General features: G+C 47.1%; 1 protein-coding gene across 2 annotated transcripts in view; it reads right to left on the bottom strand.

Annotated features, from left to right (window-relative positions):
* TTI1 (TELO2 interacting protein 1) overlaps positions 1-24,886 on the bottom strand; it is a 45,936-nt gene that overhangs the window by 9,046 nt on the left and 12,004 nt on the right. The window contains exons 2-7 of one of the 2 annotated variants that reach the window (XM_055437198.2): positions 22,054-24,395; positions 16,749-16,943; positions 13,709-13,857; positions 9,884-10,024; positions 7,363-7,567; positions 6,978-7,065 (exon numbers count right to left, since the gene is read on the bottom strand). In XM_055437198.2, coding sequence (XP_055293173.2) covers positions 6,978-7,065; positions 7,363-7,567; positions 9,884-10,024; positions 13,709-13,857; positions 16,749-16,943; positions 22,054-24,355 — 3,080 coding nt within the window. In that variant the 5' untranslated portion in view covers positions 24,356-24,395. Of the gene's footprint in view, positions 1-6,977; positions 7,066-7,362; positions 7,568-9,883; positions 10,025-13,708; positions 13,858-16,748; positions 16,959-22,053; positions 24,396-24,886 lie in introns of both variants that reach the window. The other variant, XM_055437193.2, reaches the window with a different exon arrangement.

Here is a 24,886-nt window from a genome sequence, read left to right as displayed (position 1 = left end):
GGCCGGTATTAAAAACATTTTTAAATGCAACTGGGACAGGAATTAAAACCATAAACACTAGTGGAAGCTTACGATGCTAATGCAGTCCCTAAAGTACCACAAGACAAAGTATCATAGTTGCAGTGGAATGACTCCATGGCTTTGTGCATATTTAAAAAGATATGGCACTGAGAGGCCCAATCTGTTACCAACAATTCAAAAATAAGCCAGAGCCGAGAAGGGTTTAAATCCCACTGGGGCCGGATTTAAAAGCAGTCCTTCCCATCTGGCCAGCTCTCCCAGCTCCAGGCCCCACTGAGAGCCCAGATCCCACGATGGCAACGCTGCTGGGCATGGATTTCAAAGTGGCCCTGGCCGTCTGTACTCTCTGGCCACATGCCGAGTTTCCTGGCCCTCCCTGGAAGATTCACACCCTTGCAGAAAAAGACATCTTCCTGGTAGCCTACCTGTTTTGCGCCCCCTTCCTTGCCACCCTCGAACTCTTTTCCTGCAACCCACGCTCAGGCACCAAGCCAGCAGCCTCCACTGATGGAGCTGTAAGAAACAGCTCTAGGAAATGTGCTTCTGTATTTACTGCAAGGATGTTAGGAGTCATCAGTCACAGAGGTACCCAGTGTTCTTCTAAGATGACCCAGGGCGGGGATTTTCTCAGGGTTCAGTACCAACGGAATTCCAGAGAGAGCTGCTTTCTAAAAGCTTTCTGACTTCAGTAAGGACTGGAAGTCGCACAGCAGGTGTGTCTCCCTCTCTGCCTCCTGTGTTAGGAAGCCCAGGGCCATGCTGCAGGCTCATCTCTAGCAGAGGTGAAGAGTTCCAAGTCTGTGTTTTACAAATGAACCTCAGCCCTGACTTCACTTTGTTTTCCCTCTTCTTATTTTTCCTTTAAAAAAATGTCTTCACTTCTTATTTACTGTGTTGCATACACTTTAGTTTGTAAGATGCTCGAGGTCTTTTTTGGAATAAGGAGGAAGTTTAAATAATGATAATGACTACTACTGATTGAGTTTTTACTCTGGGCTGACATTTTGTGCTACAGACTAATATACATGACTTTGCTAAATCTTTGTAATAATTTTATCATACAGAAAAAAAAAAGATATGCTTATTCTAGTCTTGTAGATGAGGAAACTGAGACTTCCAGAAGGAAATTAATTGCCCAAGGTGATACCACTACTAGCAGTAATGTGAGGCCAACCCTACCATGGTCTTCACCTTTGAACTCTCAGCACAGTATCTGGCGAATAAGAGACTCTAAAGCATCTTTTGAATAAATACATATATAATAAGACAATTGAGGCCATGTCCCTGGCTACTTCACTTGGCACTGAGATTGTCAACATTCACTCCTGCCTCTTAGGTGTTCAAGACAGACCTCAGATCCTGCAAAAGGATGAAATGACCACTCTGTAGTCAGCCAAGGCTTTTGATATCTGAAATCCACTTGGTACAGACTGTCCAGCTACCAGGCTCAATCTCCCATCATAAGCATCATGGTTCCCAACCCAGTACGGCACATATAAGTGTGCATGCAGGCCCCACACTGGGCTTCACCACTGGGTGGTAGAATGGATGACCCTGGCAGATTATCAGTCACATGACAACACCGAGAAAGCAGGGGAAGGATTGGTAGCATTTGATTTAACTGGTAGCACAGAGGTCCCTGCCTTCCGATCTGAAACCCAGCAACCCACTTCGCTTGTAATTTGCATGGCAGATGTCTCTTATCTTTGACACCAGGAAATCATGCCTATATCCACACAGTGAACAGCTTCAGATCTGAGTGCATTTTTAGAACAATGAGACTTGAAAAGCAGCAGTGCCTGCCAAAAGATGGATAATAGGAAAGCTAACTACTGGGTCTGGATTTGTCCACTATTAATCAAATGTCAAAAGGGAAAATATTAGAAGTGCCCTCATTTCCATGCTGGGTGTAGTCTGAGGGGAAAACAGCTCGGCAGCCCTAGCTCAAACACATTGCCCACACCATTTAAGGGGGTGAGCTGCTAATTTCAAGCTCAGCTGAACTAACGGATCACCTCTGTGGCTGCTGATCCATTCAAATATAATAAGCCCACATGTGGGTAAAGAGAGGAGTTGGGACTCTGACGGGGATGAAATGAACAAGCCTCTGCCAGTCTGAGTTCGTCCAGGGTTTGAGGCAGTGGCTGCATCTTTGATGGGCTGCGATCCTACTGCTAGAAAGAATGTGAGGAAGTCAGTCAGTAAATGAACGTTCCAACTTGGTCCTGGCCGCTCAAGCAAAAGTGGTAAGGGAAAGGTAGAACAACTAACATGAGAAAGATCTTTCAGGGACTGTCCTGGAGGTCCAGTGGTTAAGATTCTGTACTTCCACTGTAGTGGGCACAGGTTCAATCCCTAGTTCAGGAACTAAGATCTTGCATGCTTTGAGGCGCAGTCAAGATAAATAAATAAAATTAAAAATACTTTAAGAAAAAAGATCCTTCTGAGGTGAATACCCTGTTTCAGATTTCAGTCAAGATGAAGCAGAATTCCCACAAAAAATACCATGCCCAAGGGTACACATGTATGTATAACAAATACACAACATATCATATATTTGGCAAATTTATACATCTCCCCACATGGATGATTCCCTGGTGTCTCAGATGGTAAAGAATCTGCCTACGACACAGGAGACCTTGGTTTCATCCCTGGGTCAGGAAGACCCCCTGGAGCAGACAATGGCTACCCACTCCAGTATTCTTGCCTGGGGAATTCCATTGACAGAGGAGCCTGGTGGGCTACAGTCTATGGGGTCACAGAAGAGTCGGACACGAGTGAGCAACTAACGCTTTCCACACGGTGCGCACACACACATAAATATAACTCCAGAATGGGAGCACCATGAGGGCACAGGCCTACTCTCTCCTGCTCCCCTCTAGTTTCCATGCCTGGACCAGTGCCAGGTACGGAGTAGCTACTCAGTCAGCAGCATGAATGACTGCCGAGTAGACTCTTACACACTAACGCAAAGCGTCGGCGTGACATGTCTGGAGGAAGCTCTTATCACCAAACCCGGTTTACAGAGAGAAGAGACGAGGGGCAAGGAAACAAAGTCACCTGCTCAAGGTCGCAGAGCTAGGAAGCTGTGAACCTGGGTTTGCCTGCGTCCAGGACTGGAGCCCCGGGCCTGTCTACACAACGTCCAGGAGAGGTAGATGGGGGAGGCTCTCTCCCTTTCCCACCACACGCATCAGGAACCACAGCATCCCACACCTGCCCAACCAGGAGGTGTACCAGCTGGTCACCACCTGCTGGCACCTGGCACCCCCACCTGGCGCCTCAGGGTGACAGGTGGGGTTAGGACTGTGGGGGTGGAAACCGGGTGGCCTGAAAGCATCGTCCCTCCCTTGCTGGGCATGGACTTCCAAGTTTGAAAAAACAGACATTGCCCAGTTCTTGTTCTGTTTAACCTGAAGGTAGGAGATTGACTGGATGATGTATGCAAAAGACAGGGAACCTCAGAGGCTGCTCGGAGAGAGGCCTGAGGAGTGTGGTTTTAATGGAGCTGAGTTGAACCAGGTTGAGAGCATGTACTGACTGGAAGGAAAAACACAGGAATCTGGGGGAATGTGAGCTCATCTCAGATTCCTTTCATGTAGGGGAAGGAAAAGCTCCACGGCCAGAAAGGCACAGAACCGCGGAGGCCCACTGCATGATGGGAGGTACCTCAAAGGCCATTGGGGCCACTGGGGAATTTATGTCAGTTAAGTTCTCCAAGGCTGAGATGGGGGCGTGGCTGATAGAACGTGTTATTTTGCACTCCAGGGCTTATTCTCAGGGACTGGGCCTTATTTATAGCTCCTGACATGCTGACCCCTCCTCCCACACCCCAAACATGGTTTTCTCATTTGTTATCCACTGAAATCACTTAACTAGGTGAACTCTGGGAGAGTTGGTATTTTTCCTTTCACAGCCAGTTAACAGTGACATCTGGTGGTAACAAACAGCAAGATTATACCCCTACTCCTACCACCCACCCCCATGCGCCCCCATTCCGCACCCTCCCTCCAACCAAGCTGCAAGATTTATGTTCCTCCTTACAAGGCACATTCGCTAGATAAAAGCATTAAACTGGAATGGCATCTCCGTTCTTAGCATTTATGGCCTTGGTTATATCAACCACCCCCTGATCAATTTCCATTTCTAGAGTTTACAGCCGGGATGTAAAAGCCTGCCACAAAGGCTATATTTAATATGACAAATTAAAAAAGCAAACACAGGCTTGGTCATTCTTTGGAGCCAGGAGAAGCAAACAGGATGAAGGAAAAATCCAACCGTGAATACACGCAAAGGGGAACTTGCCTGGAGCTGCTGAGTCTGCCTCCATCCCCACATGAGGCAGGCCGCCCTGCAGAGGTCTCACCGAACCCCCACCTGCCAGACCTACAGACACAGCTGCTCCTCCATCTCCTTTCTGCCTTGGGGTGGGGGGAGGGTGCCTGAGAGCAGCCACCTGCCCTCCCAGGTTTCCTTACCAGCCCCGCCACAGCCAAAGCGAGCCAGTCACCTGCCCAGTGCTGGAAAGTCACTACCCTAGAGGGAGTTGGGGCATCTCTGAACGGCTCTGGTTTGTACTAGTTGTTCTGAATATGGAGCTGAGGCTTGAGTTTTTGTAACCCTCTGGTTACAGAACTCCCCTGTGGGCCCTGGCAAAGAACACACCACCTTTTCTTCTCCCCCGAGTGGGTAGGGGTGTCACTGACAGTTGTTGCGGGGGGAACAATGAGGGGCAGGAGTGGAAGCAGGGGGCTGGGGTGAGGCTTCTGCAGGGGATTGGGTAAAGAGATGAGGGTGCCTGGCCTGGCAGCTTGGAGGAAAGGAGAAGCGGACAGTGTTAAGAGAGATATCGAAGTTAGCTAGACAGGCTTCACTTCTGGAATGGATGTGGCGTGTGAAGGAAAGAGGAGAATTAAGGACCAACAACTGGATGGATGTGCGGCCATTTGCTGAAATGGGGCCTCTGTCTCACTCAGGGGACCTCGTTCGTTAGTCCCTGGAGGTCTGACTGCTTTCATACTCATGGGTCCACCCTTCTCCCTGTCTTTGCTCTGCAATCAGACTCACAAAGGGACCAGGTTGCCTATTGTCTCAGGCTTCTTCTCCCATTTAGAAAGCTTATTAATTTCTGAATCAAGATGCCAAATCAGCTCCGGATCAAGGACAACACAGGTATTTTTTTCCCCTGACTTCAAAATAAGTTTGCAGATGATGCACACGTGAAGCAATCAACCTTGCACTTCTTCCTCGCCCGGCCCCGCCCGGCAGAAGGAGGTCATCTGACTCAACCCTGAGTGGAATGCGGTGGAGCAAACAAAAGGCCGGCTGGCAGCAACCTCCTCCTTCCCCACCCGCCTCCTCCTGGGGCACCAGGAATTCCAACTCAAGAGTCAGCAAGGTCCAGTTTGGGTTTGATTGCTTTCAGTGGCAAAAAAAAAAAAAAGAAAATTAGAAATGAAAAGATAATGAATTGTGAATATTAGCCTGTTTGATGGGTCTGAATTTGAAGGACAGCTGTGGGGAGGGTGGAGGAAAAGTAGAAAGAGACGGGAGATGAGAAAAACCAGACCTTTCAGACTCTCAATCATAGCAGACACCCAGAAGAATCTGCTTCCAGATGGATCCGTCATGTTCGTGAGTTGTACTTTAAATCAGAGCACAATTAGCTTCAGGGACTCTGCCTGGGGGAGGACGATTTTCATCTTTAAGGAACGAAAATGTCTGGGGACAAGAAGCTGGTTGAGATGCGCCCCTGCGCTCGAGAAACCATGACTGATTCTGGGCCTGGAGGATGTGACAGGAAAGGGACAGAAAGAAAAAAGGGAACTGGGGAAATCAAGAGTAGAAAACTGCAAAGGATAATAAATCAATTCGAAGAGATATTTCCATCACTCCCAGAGAGTGCAAGGTTTGTAAGGGAGCAAGTGGGCTTTCCTCACTCACAGACAGAGAGCAGCTTTCCAGCCCTTCAGGGAGCAAGATGACACCGACCCCACCAAGGAAGATCAGGGGCATGTTTCCAGAGGCTGATGGAGTGGGAGGGGCTGTTTCTTTGCCTGGGGAGGTGGTGTAAGGCCCAGGGCAGGAGGCAGTGCCAGGCAGACCGGCCAGCTTTCGCCTCCGCTGCAGACATCCAAGGATGGCAGTTCCAGGGCGCAGGCTGATGCTGTCTAGAAGGAGGGCTCGGGAGATGGGGGTCAGGGTGCACTGTGGGTATCAAGTTGGGGGAAGGCTGCTGTGCTCAGTTTTAGCTTTTGCTGAACATTCCTTAGGACTCTAGGAACCAGACATAGGTTCTTCCATTAGAGGTGGTAGAGCTATTCTTCAATAAGCAAATCTCTTAGAAATGAGAATCACATAATTTCAGAGTTGAAAAGGCCCTTTAAATCATTAATCTAGGGGTTTTGAACGACTCTTGGTTCACAGACTCCTATTACATATCAGATGAATGATGTAGACTTCATCTAGAAAAAGACATGTACGTGTCTGCTTGCACACACACACACATACACACAGTGCTGCATATGATTTGTGAGGGTCTGTGGCACCTGAAGACCATTAAGACATTCTGTGGAGCCAAGGTTTGCTAGATCAATAACCCAATGCTTTCGCCTGGCAAGTGGGGGAGCTGAGAGGGAGGTGCCAGGGTCGCCAGAAGAGGAGAGCTGGAAGTTAATCGCCCTCTGCCTGCTCCCCTCCAGGACACTGTCTTTATGCTTTTGGCCCCATTGGAACTGTTGTTGATGCTGCAGCAGAGGAAAAGGTTACTTTCAAAGAGAAAGGCATCTAGTCAAAATGCCATCTCTGGATGTTGGCACAGTTAAAGAACCCATCTTAACCTGGCGAGGAGAGAGAGAAGAGAAAGGAGCAGAGATGCCTCCACTCTGCTCGCCATTAGCAAATCATCCATAATTTAGGACAAACGTAAAAGAGATGCGGGTGATAAGCAGACGTACCTCCTGGCCGCCTCTTGTAATTTCACGGGCTGTTTGGCACTGAGGTAAATCAAGCAGGCATCCGCCACTTTATTCAGGTCACCCTCACCTGCAGAGAGGAGAAACAAAACAAGCGTTGGCCCTCAGACTTCATCAGGGACGAGCAGTAACCCACTGCTACTGCATGAAACTGGAACAGCTCGGCAAGATGCATGGGCTCTGTACTCCATCCCCAAGTCAAAAAACACAGCAAGGTAAATGGATAAAGGAGGCCGAAGTGAGATGGAAGGATGTGCATAGGAAGGGAGATGACGGGAGCAGGGCCAGGTAAAGAGGGCGACAGAGCGGGTGAGACAGAGAGGATGGGGTGTGGGTCCAGGCGAAACTAGCAGGACCTGCTACTTACCGAGGTCCAGTCTCTCACAGAGGGGGCCCAGGCCCTGTAAGACGGCCAGCTGCAACTTGAAGGCCAGTGTGTGGGAGTAAACTGGTCCAGCTCTGGCACTGATGGGAGCCTGGCTGACCAAAGAGCCAGCCAGCTTTGGCAAGACATCTTTGCAGAACCGGCTCCTTAGAAAATCGCCACACTTGCCTCCCAGGGTACGCAAAACCTGCGGAAACAGTCCCTAATCCAGTGACTGAACATCGCTAAGGCAGCAAGAGCGTTTAAGAGAATGTTTGGTAATTCAATTTCATCTCAGTCTCTGCTTGAAAAAAAAAAATAGAGTTATTGCTGTTAATTCCTTGCTCACGGTTTGTGATTCTGACAGTTATGAATTCGGAGGTCTCTGTTCCTGAGGCATGGCTGCTTTTATCCATAAATACAGATTGCGTGGAGAATAATTCAAAGGAATCTTGGGTTGGATAAGTAATATGGTTAATACCTGGATTTTCCTCCCTTTTTTATAAAAAAAAAAAAACACAAAAAAACCCAAGAGCTTAAAGCAGTTCACATAGATCATCTCTTGAATCTTCCTAACAGCCCCTGAAGCAAAGGCTTGTGCTTTTTAACTCTAGCTGGCTGAGCACACACAGACAGGCCCAGGAGCCCACGCCCAGCTCAGCTGCTGCCATGTGCAGACATCAGAAGGGCGGTGACTGGCGAGGTCTTGGCTGGGCCTGGGCAGGGACCCTGGTGGGCAGAGCTGAGCCAGAGTTCCTTCTGTTCCGTGGCACAATCTCTTATGGACATCATCCTCATTCCAACTTTCACAACAGGCAGTCTCTTTGCATGTCTCGTTTTAAACTTTCTCTAGCAGAACATATTGAAACGTTTTGCCCCACTGCACAGGACTGAGTGTACAGGATAATAAGAATTTCTTTAAAAATTGGTAAGCAAGGCATATCCAGCACAGAGAGCATTTGCCGACTTTGTAGAGAACGAGGCACTTATTTCAGGGCTCTCAGCTGGACTGCACAAGGCCTGACGGAGCTCAAGGGTCACCAAGGGAGCTCAAGGGTAGCAGCCTCAGCTACAGTGCATAAACCTTTATATTTTTTCGCTCTTCCACACTTGCTGTCATTTCAGATAACCTACTAATTTTCTTAAAGGAAACAGCACAGATGAGTACGATTTGGGCAAGATCTCCTTCCTCCTCCCTTCTCCTAACTTCTCTTCTTCCCTCTCTCTTTCTCTCCCCACCCCACCCACCACCAACACATCTGTGTGTCACCTTGCACATTTTGCTTTTGAAAATACATTAACAATTTTGTATGTTATCAATGTAAGCGTCATTTTGTTCCAGTATATGTTGAAGAATCTTACAGAAACACAATATACTTTTGCCAAGTGTATCGGTTATTTCCCTGGCTTCATTTTATATCCCTACACATCTTTTTTTCTTTGTCTTATCTTGCTCACCCACTTCTAATTTATGTTAGCTTGCCATGGTAAATGTATCTCTGTAAGCTGCCTTAAGTGCTTTTTAGAACAAGGAAGGATATAAATAAATAAGCCAAAATATGTGCGCTAACATAAGCCAAACTAACTCAGGGAGAATAATACCATGCATACACAGAGGGCTTCTACCTTTTCAAAGCATTTCGTCAAACAGTCCCATTTTATCCTCGACAACAACAACTGTGAGAATGGTGGGCTAGGTGGCCATAAGCTTTGTCCAGAGTTGCTCAGCTGGACAGAAGATGCCCACTGCTAGGCTGCAGACCCTTGGCCTCTTCACCGTGACTCTGTGCCATGCACACAAGGTGGGCATGACCTCACAGATTCAGGTTCTATCACTTACTATCTGTGTGATCTTTGTTTTGAATTTTGACTGTTCTGGGTGTTTACTGCTGTGTGAGGGCTTTCTCCAGTTGTGGTGAGCGGGGGGCTACCCTCTAGTTGCGGTGTGTGGGCTTCTCATTGTGGTGGCTTCTCTTGCTGTGCAGCATGGGCCCTAGACTGTGGGTTCAGTAGTTGTGGTGCAAGGGCTTAGCTGCCCTGAGGTATGTGGGATCTTCCGGGACCAGGAATCGAACCTGTGTCTCCTACATTGGCAGGCGGATTCTTAACCACTGGACCACCAGGGAAGTCCCTAGCTGTGTGATCTTGAGAAAGTTCCTTAATATCTCTGGGCTTGTTTCCTTCTCTGTCAAAGATGGGGGTGTTAGTATCTTCCTTGCAAGGGTGTTGTAAGGAGATGAGCTCACACATGGAGAATTCCCAAGCATGCTGCCTGGGGCACAGGAGGTGCTCAGTGGATACTGGTGGCCCTTTCATCTACTAGCTCACTCATTCTGCTTCAAATTCAAAAGGAAATTGACTTTCATTTTTTTTCTCTGTGCTTTCTTATTTTTCTGTACTTTCTTCAAGGTGTAGTAGGTCACATCAGATAAAAAGAGAACCAATCCTCCCAAAACACTGCTGAGCTTCCAGCTTACATCCCCCCATCCCTATGACTGATGGCAGTTGGGCACCAGTGCGGTACCTTGAAGGCTCTGAGTACCGCCAGGGGGTCATCATTGGTGAGTCGGTGTACGAGCGAGGGCCAGGCCCGATGAGCCAAGGGAAGCAGCTGGTTCTTGTGGGACTGCAGAACAACCACGCACAGATCCAGCACATCTAGGACCTGAAAGGGAAAAGGACGTGATTGCAGCAGACTGTAAAGGCTTGAAACCAAATATCTGCGATCAAGTCGCCACTTAAAAAGAATAAAGCTTAGACACTCATAAGTCAAATAAATATTCATGAGTTCCTGACCACATGCCAAGCACCGGGGAGGTATACTGGGTGGGAGGTACACAGGGACAAAATACATACGTTCATAATACATATGTTTCCTTGCCTTCATGGGGGGCTTATGGTCAACTGGGGAAAGACCCACGGTCTTAGACCTTAGCTAAGACAAAAAAAGGGATGAATGATTGCCAATTGTGATGAGTGCTACGAAGGACAAAGTCAAGCGGGAAATGCAAAGACACTAAAGGGAGGAATCTACACCATACAAACTGCTGGGAGGGCTGTTGGGCTGTCTTCCTCCTCTGTCAAAAGTGGGGATGTCAGTATCTTTCTTGCAGGGTTGCTGTAAGGAGATGAGCAAGGCAGAAACAACGTAGTAACTTCTACAAGGAGGCATAAAGGATGAGCAGGAGCTAGTCACATAAAGAACGGAAGGGTTGGGACTTCCCTGGTGGTCCAGTGACTAAGGCTCGGCACTCCAAATGCAGGGTGCTTGAGTCTGATGCCTGGTCAGGAAACTAGATCTCACATAATACAACAAAGATCTCGCATGCAGCAACTAAGACCCGGTACACCCGAATAAATGAATAAATAAAATTAAAAAGAAACTAGAGCAGGGCAGTATGGAGCGTGACAGAGGAGGGGTAAGATGGGGCTTGACCATGAAGGCATCACGTTAAGACTTTTTTATCTGGTACTAAATGCGGTGGGGAGCCAGGGGAATGTTCAGGAACATGATATGATACAATTCATGTTTTTAAAAGGTCACTCTGGTTGCTGAGTGGAGAGGGGACTTGAAGTGGGAGCGAGAAGAAGTGAGGAGGCCCTGGAGGAAGACAAGACATATGTCCACTTGGGTGGCGTGGGGGTGGAGTCACACGGCCACATGGTGGAGACAGAGGCAGGGATGTGAAGCGTTTGAGATCTGTTTTGGAGATGAAATGGCTTAAACTGCTGAAGGACTTGCTCTTTGGGGAGGTGAAAAGAAGTATTAAAAAGTGTTGCTTGATTCAGGCTTAGCAACTGAATAGATGCAGGTGCAGCTTTATGAGACAGGAATAGGGGAGGGGGAGGAAACTAGGAGGGGGCTAAGGGAGATCGGGTTCTGTTACCTCTAAGTAGAGAGGTCAAATAGGCAGCTGGGACACCGGTCGACCTCAGAAGAGAGGTCTGGGGTAGATGTCAATTGGGTTTTTTACCTTTCCTGAAACTACGTCTCCTGATCTCTCATGTATTAAAGTTCACTGAAGACAGACGGCCTGCTCAGGGTCACAGGCAGCAGTTACCATGATGACCAGGGCAGGCTTTCCCCCAGCACAGAGGAGGTGAGGGTGCATATGTGAGTTAGGAAGACAGAGTGAGGTCTGCAGGAAACGCAGATTGGATGCCTAGTATGTGCTGGTCATAGGAAGACTGGATCAGAAACAGAACAAAAACAGGCCCTGCCCTTGAGGGCTGAATAGTTAGGGGAAGAAGAGAAGCCTCAGGAGAGCAGGGTAGTACTCAGGGGGAAAAGGCTTTGGGATCACTGACGCTTTGGATTTGTGTTCTGTCACTAACTGAGCAAGTTACACCATACTTCATTGACTCAAAGATGCATGTTTTCCCCCTTCTGCCTGGAGTGTTCTTCTTCTCCCTTTCACTCCTGCAGGGCTGGTTCCTTCTCAGCCTTTAAGCTTAAACATCACCCAACAACCTGGCCTAAATCAGAACGTAAGCTCCCTCTTATTCAACAGGCCATGGGAGAGTAGGTTCCCAAACACATTTACTACAGGGCTGAATTTTCTTTCACAGAGCCTCTTCCTACCTTTGCAGCATTTCCTCCACGTACATGTGTGTATTTGTGCATCACCTCTTTCCCCTCGAAAGACAGAAATGTCCATGAAGACAGGGATCATGTCTGCTTCATTTCCTTCTACATACCCTCTGTCTGATCTGTAGCAGTCCTCAAGAAGTGCTGAGCGAGTAAGTGAATGGGTATAAATGCCACACCTGATGCTGTTTTTTATTTATGGCCAACAACTCAGTGAGGTAGGTTACTATCATCTCTACTTTACAGATGAAGCAGAAGATGCTCAAAAAGGTACACTGATCTACTCTAGATGACATGGCTAGTGAGGGGCACAGCCAGGATTTGAACTCGGGAAGGACTGATGCTAAAGCTGAAACTCCAATACTTTGGCCACCTCATGCGATGAGTTGACTCACTGGAAAAGACTCTGATGCTGGGAGGGATTGGGGCAGGAGGAGAAGGGGACAACAGAGAATGAGATGGTTGGATGGCATCACCGACTCGATGGATATGAGTTTGAGTGAACTCCGGGAGTTGGTGATGGACAGGGAGGCCTGGCGTGCTGTGGTTCATGGGGTTGCAAAGAGTTGGACACGACTGAGCGACTGAACTGAACTGAACTGAACTGATGCTGATTTGACCCCAGTGCTGATGTACTCCATAGCTACAGTGTTTACATGGCAACTGGGCTTCCCTTGTGGCTCAGCTGGTAGAGAATCCGCCTGCAATGCAGGAGACCTGGGTTCAATTCCTGGGCTGGGAAGATCCCCTGGAGAAGGGAAAGACTACCCAGTCCAGCGTTCTGGCCTGGAGAATTTCATGGACTATATAGTCCATGGGGTCACAAAGACTCCGACATGATGGAGCAACTTTCATTTTCACACATGGCTGCTACAAAGTGTCCAGAAGAGGGAAGACAGTCTGTTAATGTATCAACCAGACATCACTGACAAAAGGCACCTGAAAAATGACTCCTGAATGGAACAGAAAATACTAAGAAGTATCTCTGGGAAGACCAAACACGTCCCACAAAACCCAGATGCTGAAGTTTGAAGTAATCTGTGGGCCAGGGTTTCCCAGCCCACTGCCCCTGGTCAGGGCGAAGTGCCCTCATCACTATCAGTAATTCATGGAGGCGGCTGTGTTTCTCACTCCTGCCTGGGGGTAGGCAGGAGCGGGTCAGGCTGTGCTTTCCTCTGGGTGTCAGATCTGCCCCCAGGTGATCTGAAAGCTGTGTAGCCTATGCTCACCCTGCCCCCACGCCCCCAGTCTGTTATCAGAATCACTACTGTATAGTTTAAGTCCTTGCTGATGGGGAGGCTGCTTCAGAAACTGCCAGCAAGCGAGGATGTAAGATTAAGAAAAGTGTTGATGCTTGGCCTAGGATGAGAATGGAAGCAGAAACAGAGATAAGGGCTACAGTCAGGCTTGGAAGAATGACCACTTTAAAGTATTAAAACCTGTGTCCCACATTAAGTCAGCACAGAAAATGATACCCTTCCTAAAGCTTATGACTTTTTTTTTCCCCCTTGGAGATGCGACGACTCTCTGAAACTTTGTGCTTTTTAATTCCACCAAGGAGACTCGGCTCCCTTTTGGCATCTGGGTCGATACAGAAAGACTAAGATGGCATCCCACAGATAAATTCCTCCTGAGGCCTTCTCTTGGCCACCACACAGGCACCGGAGATAAGGGTGGCTCCTGCTCACCCTGCAGTCACTGCCCGCAGACCAAACCTCACCCCGCTGCTCTGTGAACGCAGGGGTAGGGCTGCACACTGACCTTCAAGCGGATTTTCAGGCTTTTATCTGACATCAAGTGGATGCAGCGCTCCATCACGTCCGTGGCTATTTGGATCTGCATCGGCAGTGGTGGCTCCATATGGGGACCGGTGTCATCCCCCTCCATTTCGGGAAGGTCTGACTGCTCCTCTGGAAAAAAAGGATAACTGGGGGCAGTGTTTTCTGAGAGATGCCGTACCTCAACTTAACCTCCCAACCTCAGATCTGGAGTAAGACTTTAGAGGGAAAACGTCGAGGAACTGATCCCAAGGAAACCATGTAAAAAAGGTGGGTCAAGCTCTGAGTCCAGATATTCACCAAAGTATTACCTCTAACAGCTAAACACTGGGGGGAAACCCTCCATGTCCACTGTAGGGGGATGGTTACATAAACCATAGTATGATCCATAGAATGAATGGCATGTTATGAAGGCCTGAAAATTTGTGTTTATCAAGGGCTTTAAGGACAAGGGAAAATGTTTATGAAATAACATTGTGTTAGAAAGAGAAACGCAGGATACAAAACTGCATACACAGTGTGAATACTATTATATAAAGTTTTATATAAAGACAGGAGGAAGTACAAAATATTAACAGAGATGGGGTCACGAGATAATGATTTTTATTTTTTCCCTATACCATTAGCCTTTTCTAAGTTGCCATTCATAAATATTTAAAATAAAAACATAAGAGGGCAAGGTTCTAATTGGGAGCCCTGAGGCTGGGCAGTTACCTGCTGGGCCTCTGGCCCTTTATTCTCTTTCCTCTCCTTTTGACTAAGGGGGTATGTGTCTGTCTTCTCTACCAGCCTGGAAGCTCTTTGAGGGCCAAGAGCAAGCCTTGTGCATCCTGGTATGAGGGATAGCACCAGGGCAGCTTGGTGCAATATACAATGATGGGGTTTGGTCAGAGGAATAGTCTTGCCTCCACATCCTACTAGCAGCTCCTCTCACCCCATGTTACCTCTAAAAAAAATGGGGATAAAGCATGTATATCTCATTGGCTTGTTGAGAGAATTAAATGAGATGAATGCCACCAGTTATTTATTTTCACTGCCTGGAGTGCTACATTGCATGAGATAAGTGTAAGTTTGTAAATTAAAACAAAAAACACTTGAGTAGCGTGACACCCAGACCAAAATTCCTTCCCTGAAATTCTTCCTCCCTCTGCTTATAGCCTCGAGCCTCCCCACTGATCCTCAATATCAGCTGTGCTCATTTCCATGGAGCTGAGCATTACTCCCTTAACTTTCTTCCATTTCAGTTTCCACTGCTGGAAAAACAGAATCTTAAGAGTCCACATCTGTCTCTAACAATGCTGAAAAAGATGAAGGAAAATGTGTTTATAGGATGCTTGGATTTCCTAGTGAAAGGTTTCAGGCCTCAGATACCCCAGGTGCGCTTATGGCTAAAACAAAAAACCCACGTCAAACCACTATCAATCTAAACATTCCTTATAATGCCAAGTGTGTGGTGTGTACTTGATGAATGATAATGGTAAGAATGACAAGGCTGTGCTCTACTTCTAGAGGAGGACTGGTTGTTTGAAATTCACCTACTGTGGAATGCTATCTGAGAGCTGTGGATTCTTGCTATTGGAAGAAAGATTTGATTCATTCACTCTTCTCCTGGCGAATATCAACTAGAACCAGAAGTTCCTAATCGTGAAAGAATGGATTCAGGGACGATGCTAGAATTTCAAACAGGAATGGCCAATCTGGATTACCAGGGATCAAGATGCCTCTCCTTCATGGTTTCTAGGCTTGGGCAAGGGGTGTAGTTTACAAGTATTGGGTTGGCTCCAGAAACAAAATGGAGAAGAAAAAGCTGGATGGATTTCTGATCAGAAAATTCTGTTTTTGGAGAGAAAAACAACTCAGCTCTGCATAAATTGTTACTTGGTTGTGATGCTTCCCTGTTATTTAGAAGGAATTTGTTGTAGTTAGCTGTATTGAACTATTTCCTGTTATCCTGAAAAAGTATTGGCTTCAGTTCACCAGAGCCTCAGAGTAGAGATTGCCAAAAAAAAAAAGAGAGAAATCTGCTCAACTCCAACCTAACAAACTAATTTGGGACTCAGTTCGATTTAGGATAGTTCTGAGACCACCAAGCTCATTATGACTTGGCATTTTATGTTTGCAGAGGAGATTCTAATAATTTATTAATCCTTCCGTGACCTGAAGCTCCAGATTGAGCTTGTGAATAAAACAACAGGCCAGAGCTTCAACTAGCCTAAACTCCTTTCTTCTTTATCATATCAGTTGGTAAGAGAAACACTGGAATCTCCTCCTACCAATAAATAAAATAAATGGACAAAGCGTATGAAAAGATAATGGGCGTAAGAAAAAAAAACTGTTAGGAAAGATGCATGCAGAAAGATGTTCGACCTTTCTAGTGATCAAAGACACGCAAAGTGAAATAACCAGAACCAGTCTGATTCAGCGAGAAGTAAAACTGGCGATAGACGTTGTTGGCAAGGCTGTGGTGAAACCAGTATTAATCCTGTACTGCTAAAGGGAAGGCGTAAATTGACACAACCTTTCTGGAAGGCAATTTGGCAGGCGTAAAATAATGTTCGTATCCTTGACCTAGAAATCCCACTTCTGGGATTTATAAAGAAATATGCAAAGGAAAGAAAAGGTCACATGCACAGAATCATACACTGAAGCACTGTTTATCAGAGTGAAAAGCTAGAAGCAACCTAAACTTCCCACAGGGGAATGGATGCTTAGTAGCAGCTATTAAAACATTAATTATGAAAACTCCATAGCAACGTGAAGAGTTCCTTCTTATATAACTAAATGCAGAAAGGGTATCATACATTTCAACTGTGGCTGCAATCAAATAAAAACAGGCGTGCAACAGAAAAGGATGGAAAAGACAACAGACAAAGTGAGAATGCCTACGTTAGCTAGGTGGGCTTATGAATGACGCTTCTTATTTCCAAACTTTCTCTAACGATGTTTCATTGTTTTTACAATAACCTGTTTCAAAAAGAAAAAAAACAAACAAAACAGTTGAAGCCAAAATAAATGATAGTTACCGTCTTCATTCTCGAGATCTGAGACATTCCCAGCTGCTAAATCCTTTTCCTTGAGGTAGTTCAGCACGAACTGTTCAATGTCTTCAGCTGCTGTGGGGTTCTCAAGGCCTTTCTCAAGACTTGCTGGTCTCTGGCTCAAAGAACTTCCCTCTTCCCCTACACGTTGCTCCTGGAGTTGCCTGAGATGACCTGCATCTGGGAACCACTGAACTGTAAATAAAGTGTTATACGATCACCTTGGTCACTGACAGTAGGCATTAGTGCCTTCTACCTAGAGTAAGCTCTTTGCTGTGGCCCGTGTGGCCACCACAGGATCCAGTCTCTGCCTCTCTCCAATCTTCTCTTCTAACCACTCCTGGCTGCCTGTTCACTGACCATCTTCTGGTCCCTCCAATCTGTCAGGCGTCCTCCTGCCTGTGAACTTCTGCACGTGCTGTTCTCATTGTCTGGAATACTTTCACCCCCTATGTCATACCTGGTTAATTCCAACTCACTTTTCATATCTCAATACAAATACACCTCACCCAGTAAAGCCATCCCTTGACTCCCGTACCCCATCCCAACTTCAGTCTCTCATATGCTATATTAGACATGTTCTTTCATTTCAGCTCATCACCATTTGCAGTTACTGTATTTACTTTGTATGTATTGTTTAGTGTCTGAATCTCCCACAATAGACATTGTGCTCCAGTGATCACCCCTGTAAAGTCAATCTGCCCAGCATGGAGTGGATGCTCAAAACACATGCTGAATGAATAAATATGCTAGACTGAAGGACAGCTACAAGAGACAAAATTCTGAGTGCAGACTACATTGCTCATCAGCAGAAGAGAGGTTCAGCAGAGCCTTGAGAACTAACAAGTCTCACACAGGTATTTGATACAAAATGCTTCAGAAGGCTGGCATTTTCTCTCCAAAGCTTTTCCTTCTTCAGTGATCCTCCAATACTTTTGATGTGTCACCACGGAATACACTTCAAATGGTACCAAATCAGTGGTTTTCAAACTGTGCCTTGAGGAGCCCTAGGGCTCTGCAGAAATGTCTCAGGGTCACAAGAAGAAGGGCACCCAGAGACAGCAGGTTAAAGGGTGGGAACAGGGTTTCTACGCCTTCGGTGGCCACCACTGCTCTAGTTTTAACTCTTTTTATATATTGGGGTTCCCCAGGGCTTCATTTCAAAAATGGCACTTAATACTTAAAGAACAAAACAATAAGAAAGCCCTGTAGCCTGAATTTTTGTCCTCCTTTTGCAGACAGCAGGGGAAAGTCTCTGATGACCTTTGGCACCTGCTACTCACTGGAAAAGACTCTGATGCTGGGAAAGGTTGGGGGTTGGAGGAGAAGGGGACGATGGAGAATGAGATGGCTGGATGGCATCACCGACTCTGTGGACATGAGTTTGAGTGTACTCCGGGAGTTGGTGATGGACAGGGAGGCCTGGCGTGCTGTGATTCATGGGGTCGCGGAGAGTCGGACACAACTGAGCGACTGAACTGAACTGAACTGAACTGAATCTTTCTGCTTCCCTGGTGGCTCATCGGTAAAGAATCCACCTGCCAAAGGAGGAGACGTGGGTTCGATCCCTGGGTCAGGAAGATTCCCTGGAGAAGGAAAAGGCAACCTGCTCCAGTATTCTTGCCTGGGACATCCCATGGACAGAGGAGCCTGGCAGGTTGCAGTCCATGGGGTCACAAAGAGTCAGACACAACTTAGCAACTCCTACAACAACAGCAACAATCTCCTTTCTATCAAGGAGTATCTGCAAAGAGTCACAGTAGTAGCAGATGGGCTATGCCAGGGCCAGGCAACTGGGAGTGGCAGAGAGCGAATGCTGGACATGAGAACCCCTGGCTCAGTATTTGAAGGTTCCGACATAAAGGGATCAATTATGCCAATGCTTCAACGCCCAGACATAAACCTGTCCTTAATGTACTCTGAGGGACTGCATTCCCAATGGGTTAAAGCCAGTACCCAGCATTTACACTGCTGAAAGCAGACACGCTGCAAAGACTATTTTCTAGATTTAAGGCTACTGCCAGACATTAAAAAGTCTTTGCTCACAAATGGCTTTTAAACATATGAAAAGAAGCTCAACCTCACTCTTAATGCAAATTAAACTATAATAAGGTGCAATTTTTCTCCTACTGGATTAGCAAAGATCAAAAAGCTAAGGTAATATACAGGGTGGGTGGGGGGTGGCAAAATTGCTGCTCTCTTATACTGCTGATGGGAGTTTAAATTGGTGTAACCTCTTTACAGAGCAACTTGAAACTGTATCTTTCTATCAAAGACTTAAATGTAACACTCTCTAAGCCAGCAATTGTCTTAGGAATTTACCCTATAGATACACTTAGATATGTCCAAAATGATCTACAAAGATACTCACTGAAGCATTTTTGGAGGGGAGCAAAAAGATCAGAACAAACAAAATGTCCACCAAGAAAGGACTGCTTAAATCACGGTGCAGCTATGCAGCAGAACACCATGCGGCCATCAAAACAATACGGCAACTCTGTGTATGGATGTGGCAAGTTCTTCAGGGGGTCAAGGTGTGTGGCATGGATGCTTTCTCATTTTTCAAAGAGACTCAATTTTTTGTTGCTGTTACAAATAATTAGCCAACTAGTAGCTGGTGCTAAGCAGTAATTTAACTGACAGTTCTTGCCTTCACTATGGAACTTTATGGCTTTTTAGTCAATGAGTGTGAAACGCTGTGCTTACGGTAACTCGGTTTCCTAAAAGGCATACTGGGTTCTTTTAAAACCTTTCAGAAGTTCCCTGAGACCACACTTCCACTCCCATCTTAAGAGAATGTGACCATCAGTTAGACAATTCGATGACAAGAAGAAAAGCTAGCAGACAATGCTACTTTGCTTCATGTGGGGCTGATTCATTCCCCACAGTACTGCTTACCATTCAAAATGCAAGTGTTGTCTGGGTTATTTTGAAACTTCTGGAATAGCTATCCCCACTTTTGCAGCTTTTCCTAGGTTGTTCTCAAGTCAAGCTTTTGCCATCCTCATTTTCCTTTCTACAATTTAAGGAAAGGGTGCTATACACGGATCCCTCCTTTAGAAATGATCAAAGACACTGGCAATCCAAGGCAATTCCATTTTCAAGGCCCAAAATGAGATATCTCCTGAGAGAATATATATATATATATATATATAATTCCATAGACAGAGGAGCCTGGCAGGTTACAGTCCATGAGGTTGCAAAGATTCAGACATGACTGAGTGACTAAAACACTTTGGCCTTTCTTTATGGCTCAGCGGATAAAGAATCCATCAGCAATGCAGGAAATACAGGAAGAAGAGGGTTTGATCCCTGGGTCCAAAAGACTCCCTAGAGGAGGAAATGGTGACCCATTCCAATATTCTTGCCTGAATAATCCCATGGACAGAGAAGCATGGTGGGCTACAGTCCAAAGGGTCACAAAGAGTCCGACACAATTGAGCAGGCAGAACTACCATGAGTGTGTGTGTGCCGCACAGCATATGAGACCTTAGTTCCTCAACCAGGGATCAAACCTGCGACCCCTGCGTTGGATGCACGGAGTCTTAACCACTGGACTGTCAGGGAAGTCCCCGAGGATATTTTTAATAGGCCTTTTCTTAATATATTTTTTAAAACTCAAATTAAGACAGTAGAGTTCTCCAAAGCACTGAGGGCGGGAGTCTGGGCCCTGGAATATTTGGGCCATGGAAGCCTTTCATAATCTAAAATCTATAAATAGTCAGCCAGTGTTAGCTGCACTTCCACGAGGGCAGGGACCAGGTTCTCCTTGGTCATCGCTGCTATCCCAGTGACTAGCCCAGGACACAGGCTTCTTCGTGGGTGCAAAATACAACCTCTACTCCTTCCTTTGGTCTACAAGGCCTGTGGGATTCACATTTACCCACCCTTTCAATTTCATCTGGTGTCACTCTCTCAGCAGTGACCTCTCTCCCATTCTCCAAAGACCCCAAGCCCTTTCTTCCCTCCAGGCCTTTACAACTGCTATTCGCTTGGCCTGAATATTCTTAAAATCCCTGAAAAGGACATGACAGCTCCATGATGAGCCCTTCTCAAACTTTGGGTCATAGCTATAATGTCCCTTCTTCCGAGAAGCCCTTCCTGACCGCTCTGCTACTGTTCCTGTTACCCTCTCACAGTAGCAGGAAAGCTCCTTGAGTTTATCCGTCTTGTTCACTGCTGTACCCTGATTATTTAGCACAGTGTCTGACACCTAACAGGCACCCTTTATTTAACGAATGAATCAAAGAACATTTACATTATATGTTCATGAATGAACGTTGGCTTCGGTATCAGCTACAGGGCAGAAGACTGTCCCTGTTCAGTCATTTCATTGAGAAACTTTGCTTATGCAGTCTTGGCTTTGTCAGCTGACAGAAGGAGGTCAGCGACCTTTCCACTTACTTTGGCAGCTACTAGCAGTACTGAAATAAATACTGGATGTATGTTCTTTGGATAAAAGGAGCTCATGTATATAGCTCGTTTTTCAGTTTTTTATTTTTCCATGCAAAGATGGACTATCCAGTGGAGGGACTCGTTCTTAGAGTCCAAAACTTTGCCATTTTAATGGTGGCTAACCCAACAGACAGCCAACAAGGTCAAAGGGAAGGAGAGAAATCCAAATGAACTCATACAATTAAAAGGTTAAGGAAAGTTCGCAGGCCTGCTCTGACGCGGCAGTCGCTAGCCACGCGCGGCTATCCAGATGAAAATTATTCAGTCCCTCAGCTCCACTTGCTGCATGTAGTTACTGTACTGGGCAGAACAGATAACGAACATTTCCACCGTCACAGAAAGCTCTGTTGGACAGTACTGTTCTGGATTATCTGTGGACTGAATAATTCATGCCAGTTCTGTTCTCCATTAGCAAAGATACTGCTAACTCTAAACACTGTCAGAAGCAGTCTGATATACTGAAGAGAACAAAGTCGTCATAAATCCTGACTTTCCTCCTTATTAATTGTGTGACCTCGGCTAAGTAGGAGCTCACTGAACTTTAGTTCTCCTTCTCTGTAAAATAAAAATAACGTTTACAGTGTGCAGGGTTTATGTCCCTGGGATAGAGCAGGGGCGTTGAGCCCCTTGGGATGGAAGAGACTGTTACAAGCATAAAAACATAAGCAATGGAACCCTAGCATAACATGTGGGACCAGATAAACAACTATACAAGTAATGAAATAATGTCCTCCATAGCATAACCACAAATAAACAAACAAAAGAAAACAAGATGCAGCAAATAAGGATACTAGTCCTTCCCTCCCATCAGCATTAAAAAGGGCTCTCAATTTACCTAACGCTGCCATCAGGGCGTGCAGGACACTGACAAAAGTTGCAGCTCTCTTATCATAAAATTGGTCCAGGGTGGCCAAGACATCTTGAATCACGTCTGCCACCAAAGGAAGCAGGCTCACATCTGAGTTCTGCAGCATGACTTCCAGGACCTTCGGGGTGTGGGGGTGCAGAGAGAGATGACGCAGGTTTAAAGAGATCCCGTTCACCAAATAGTCGGAATTCTCATTGATCAGGTGCTGTAGGGAGTCGTAGCCACAAGCCTGGCAGATGTCCGTCATGGTGCCAATGGCCGCCTGACTGATGATCAGGGTTTGGTCTCCAGCCTTCTCCAGTACTGGATAGAGGGCTGACATCAAGAGCAAACGGAAGTCCTTCCCTAATGCGTGTGCGAAGTGGCCGATCCCTTCCAACTGGATGCATATCTGCCAGATGTTGCTGTTCATGGAGCAGACTGTGGGACTCGGCCTTGAGAATGCAGGAGAAGAGGTAGGCTGGCAGGTGTGTGCACCAGAAGCGAGGGCCTGAAGGCCTGTCCACCTCATCATCCGCTCTTCTCCCACGTCTTCAGCTTCCACGCAAGTGACCAAATACCAGTTTTCTTGGCTCGTGTATACTTCAAGTATGGAGGTCACAATCTCCCTCAGCTCCTCCGGGTCGGCTGGAGTGTGTTTTTCATGGAGATTCTCCACCCCCAGCCCAGCAGCTCCCACGACCAGTTCATTCAGGATCATGGCGGCCTGCTTCCGGTACACCACGGACTCGTGGTACAGCTCCATAAAGTGATCCACAAGCAAGTAGAGGTTCCCATAGAAACCAAGCAGCTGACAAACCTGCCTTAAGAGCAGAAAAACTCTCTCGTCAGTGAAGAAGCGGAAATATCTCCTCTGCATGTGAGCCCAGGGCCTCGTGGCTGGAGTCTCTGGAGAAGCACTCAGATGTTCGGAGTTCCAGCGCCGCTCTTCAACAATTTTGACATCGGCCACGTCTAACTCCAGAACTTGGATAAGCGCTTTGGAAAGGCGCTGGAGGTGGGCCACAGAGTTGAGGACAAAGTCCACTTTGGGGCCCAAGAGTTTCAGGTACCCGAGTAACAGGGAGAGAGTAGAGAATCGGCCCTGGTCGTCTTGGGAGCTCATCAGGCGGGGAAGGGACGTGGCCAGGGAGTGCAGGTTTTCTGATAGGACGTCAGCGAAGGCTCTGCTGCCCACCACCACCTTCTCGTCTGCGAAACGCCTCAGGGCTTTATCGCACTGGGCTTGGACGTCAGGACTCTCATCGTTTACCAGACTCACCAGGGCCTTCAGAAGCGGACCAGCTGACTCGATCAAGGACCGACTGCACTTTAAAAGAAGGGCCTCGACAAAGTCTATCAGCTCCAGCCTGACCTTCCAGTGTGGGTGGACCGAAATGCACTCCGTTATCTTTTTAATAAGGATGGTCAACTTGTCACCAGTATTTTTTACCCAGCTGGCTTCCCTGTGAACCATCAGCTCCGCTACTCTGCGCTCCACAGCAGGCTTCGCCTGGACCTCTGAGACCCTTCTGAGCTGGTCATCGGCCATAATGAAACTCACTGTCTCGTAAAAGACCTTGAGGGAAGACACGACGATGCTGTGCCCCTGTTTGAAGTCTCCTGTGATGACTCTGGTCAGGGTAGTGGAGAGTCCAGGTAAAAAGGAAGCAAACAAATCCCCCAGCTGCTTCTGCTGAAGCTCATCCAAGGTGCGGGGATGGTCCTGACAGTCACACTGAAAGAGCAGAACCTGCAAACACGTTAGGGCAGCCATTTTAATTTCCTTGGATTTCTCCTGTTCTGCGAGGCCCAACAGCAAAGATACGGCAAATCCTAAGCGAGGCAGAATGGAGGGCTCATAAAAAGTCAGAAGGATGTCCCCATAAGCCGAGTGCATCAACGTGCCGAGGCCCCGGACCACAGCCAGTTTCAGCTCCTCAGACACAGCTGCAGGTTTCTGGGAGCTGGGCGAATACAAGCAGGCAGAGAGCTCTGAGAACAGCTCCTGGAGGAGGTCTTGTTCCTTGACGCATGTTGAAGACAGGACGAAGGTGATGCACTCCACCACGCTCTGGATCAAGCGCTCTCTTTTGGGGCCTGGGGTCTTCAGGGTAAATCGCAAAGGGAAGAGGATGTACTGCTGAAGTTCCTGAAGGGCAGAGTCACTCACGGCTTGTAACTGGGCCTGCAGACGCTCCACGTTCTCCACCGTCTGCGTTTTGGTGAGCTGAATGCAGACGGGACGCAGGACGCCGAAGGCCTCCTCCGGGGTATCAAACACCGCCATTGCCAACAGCCTTCCTCTCACTGAGGAAACATCCTGAAGGCTGGAGGGAGGGAGACTTTTCAGTACAGAAGGCCAAGCTCAGAGCAAATACAAAGTGAACTCGCACTCATCACTCAACAGACATTCAGCGGGGGCCTACGTGCCAGTCGCTGCACGAGGTGCTGGGGGAGCAATGGAACGGAAAAGGGCTGGTTCCTGGTCTCCGGGAGCTCCCAGTCCAGTGAGGGAAGCAGATATACACTGACAACACGGTCTATGAAGAATTAGGAGAGACCTGTGCTTACTGTCCTACATGAGCCTGCAAGACCTACATGTCTTCACTCACAGACAGCCTGAGTTTCACAGGAGGAAAACGCTGAGGCAAGACTCAAGGGAGAAGTGAATAGAAACCTCAGTGAATTTCAATATTTGCAGAGGCCCATGAAACACTACTGAAAATAAGATACAGAATTATTTCCAGCACACTGAAAGGCTCCCTCATTCCCTTTTGCAATCAATTCCCACTTCCCCTACCCATTGGTTACTTACCCA

Source organism: Moschus berezovskii, chromosome 15, assembly GCF_049115385.1.
Source record: "Moschus berezovskii isolate FMDL1 chromosome 15, NW_MosBer_1.0, whole genome shotgun sequence".
NCBI lineage: Eukaryota > Metazoa > Chordata > Mammalia > Artiodactyla > Moschidae > Moschus > Moschus berezovskii.
This window is presented reverse-complemented; position numbering and strand designations above follow the sequence as displayed.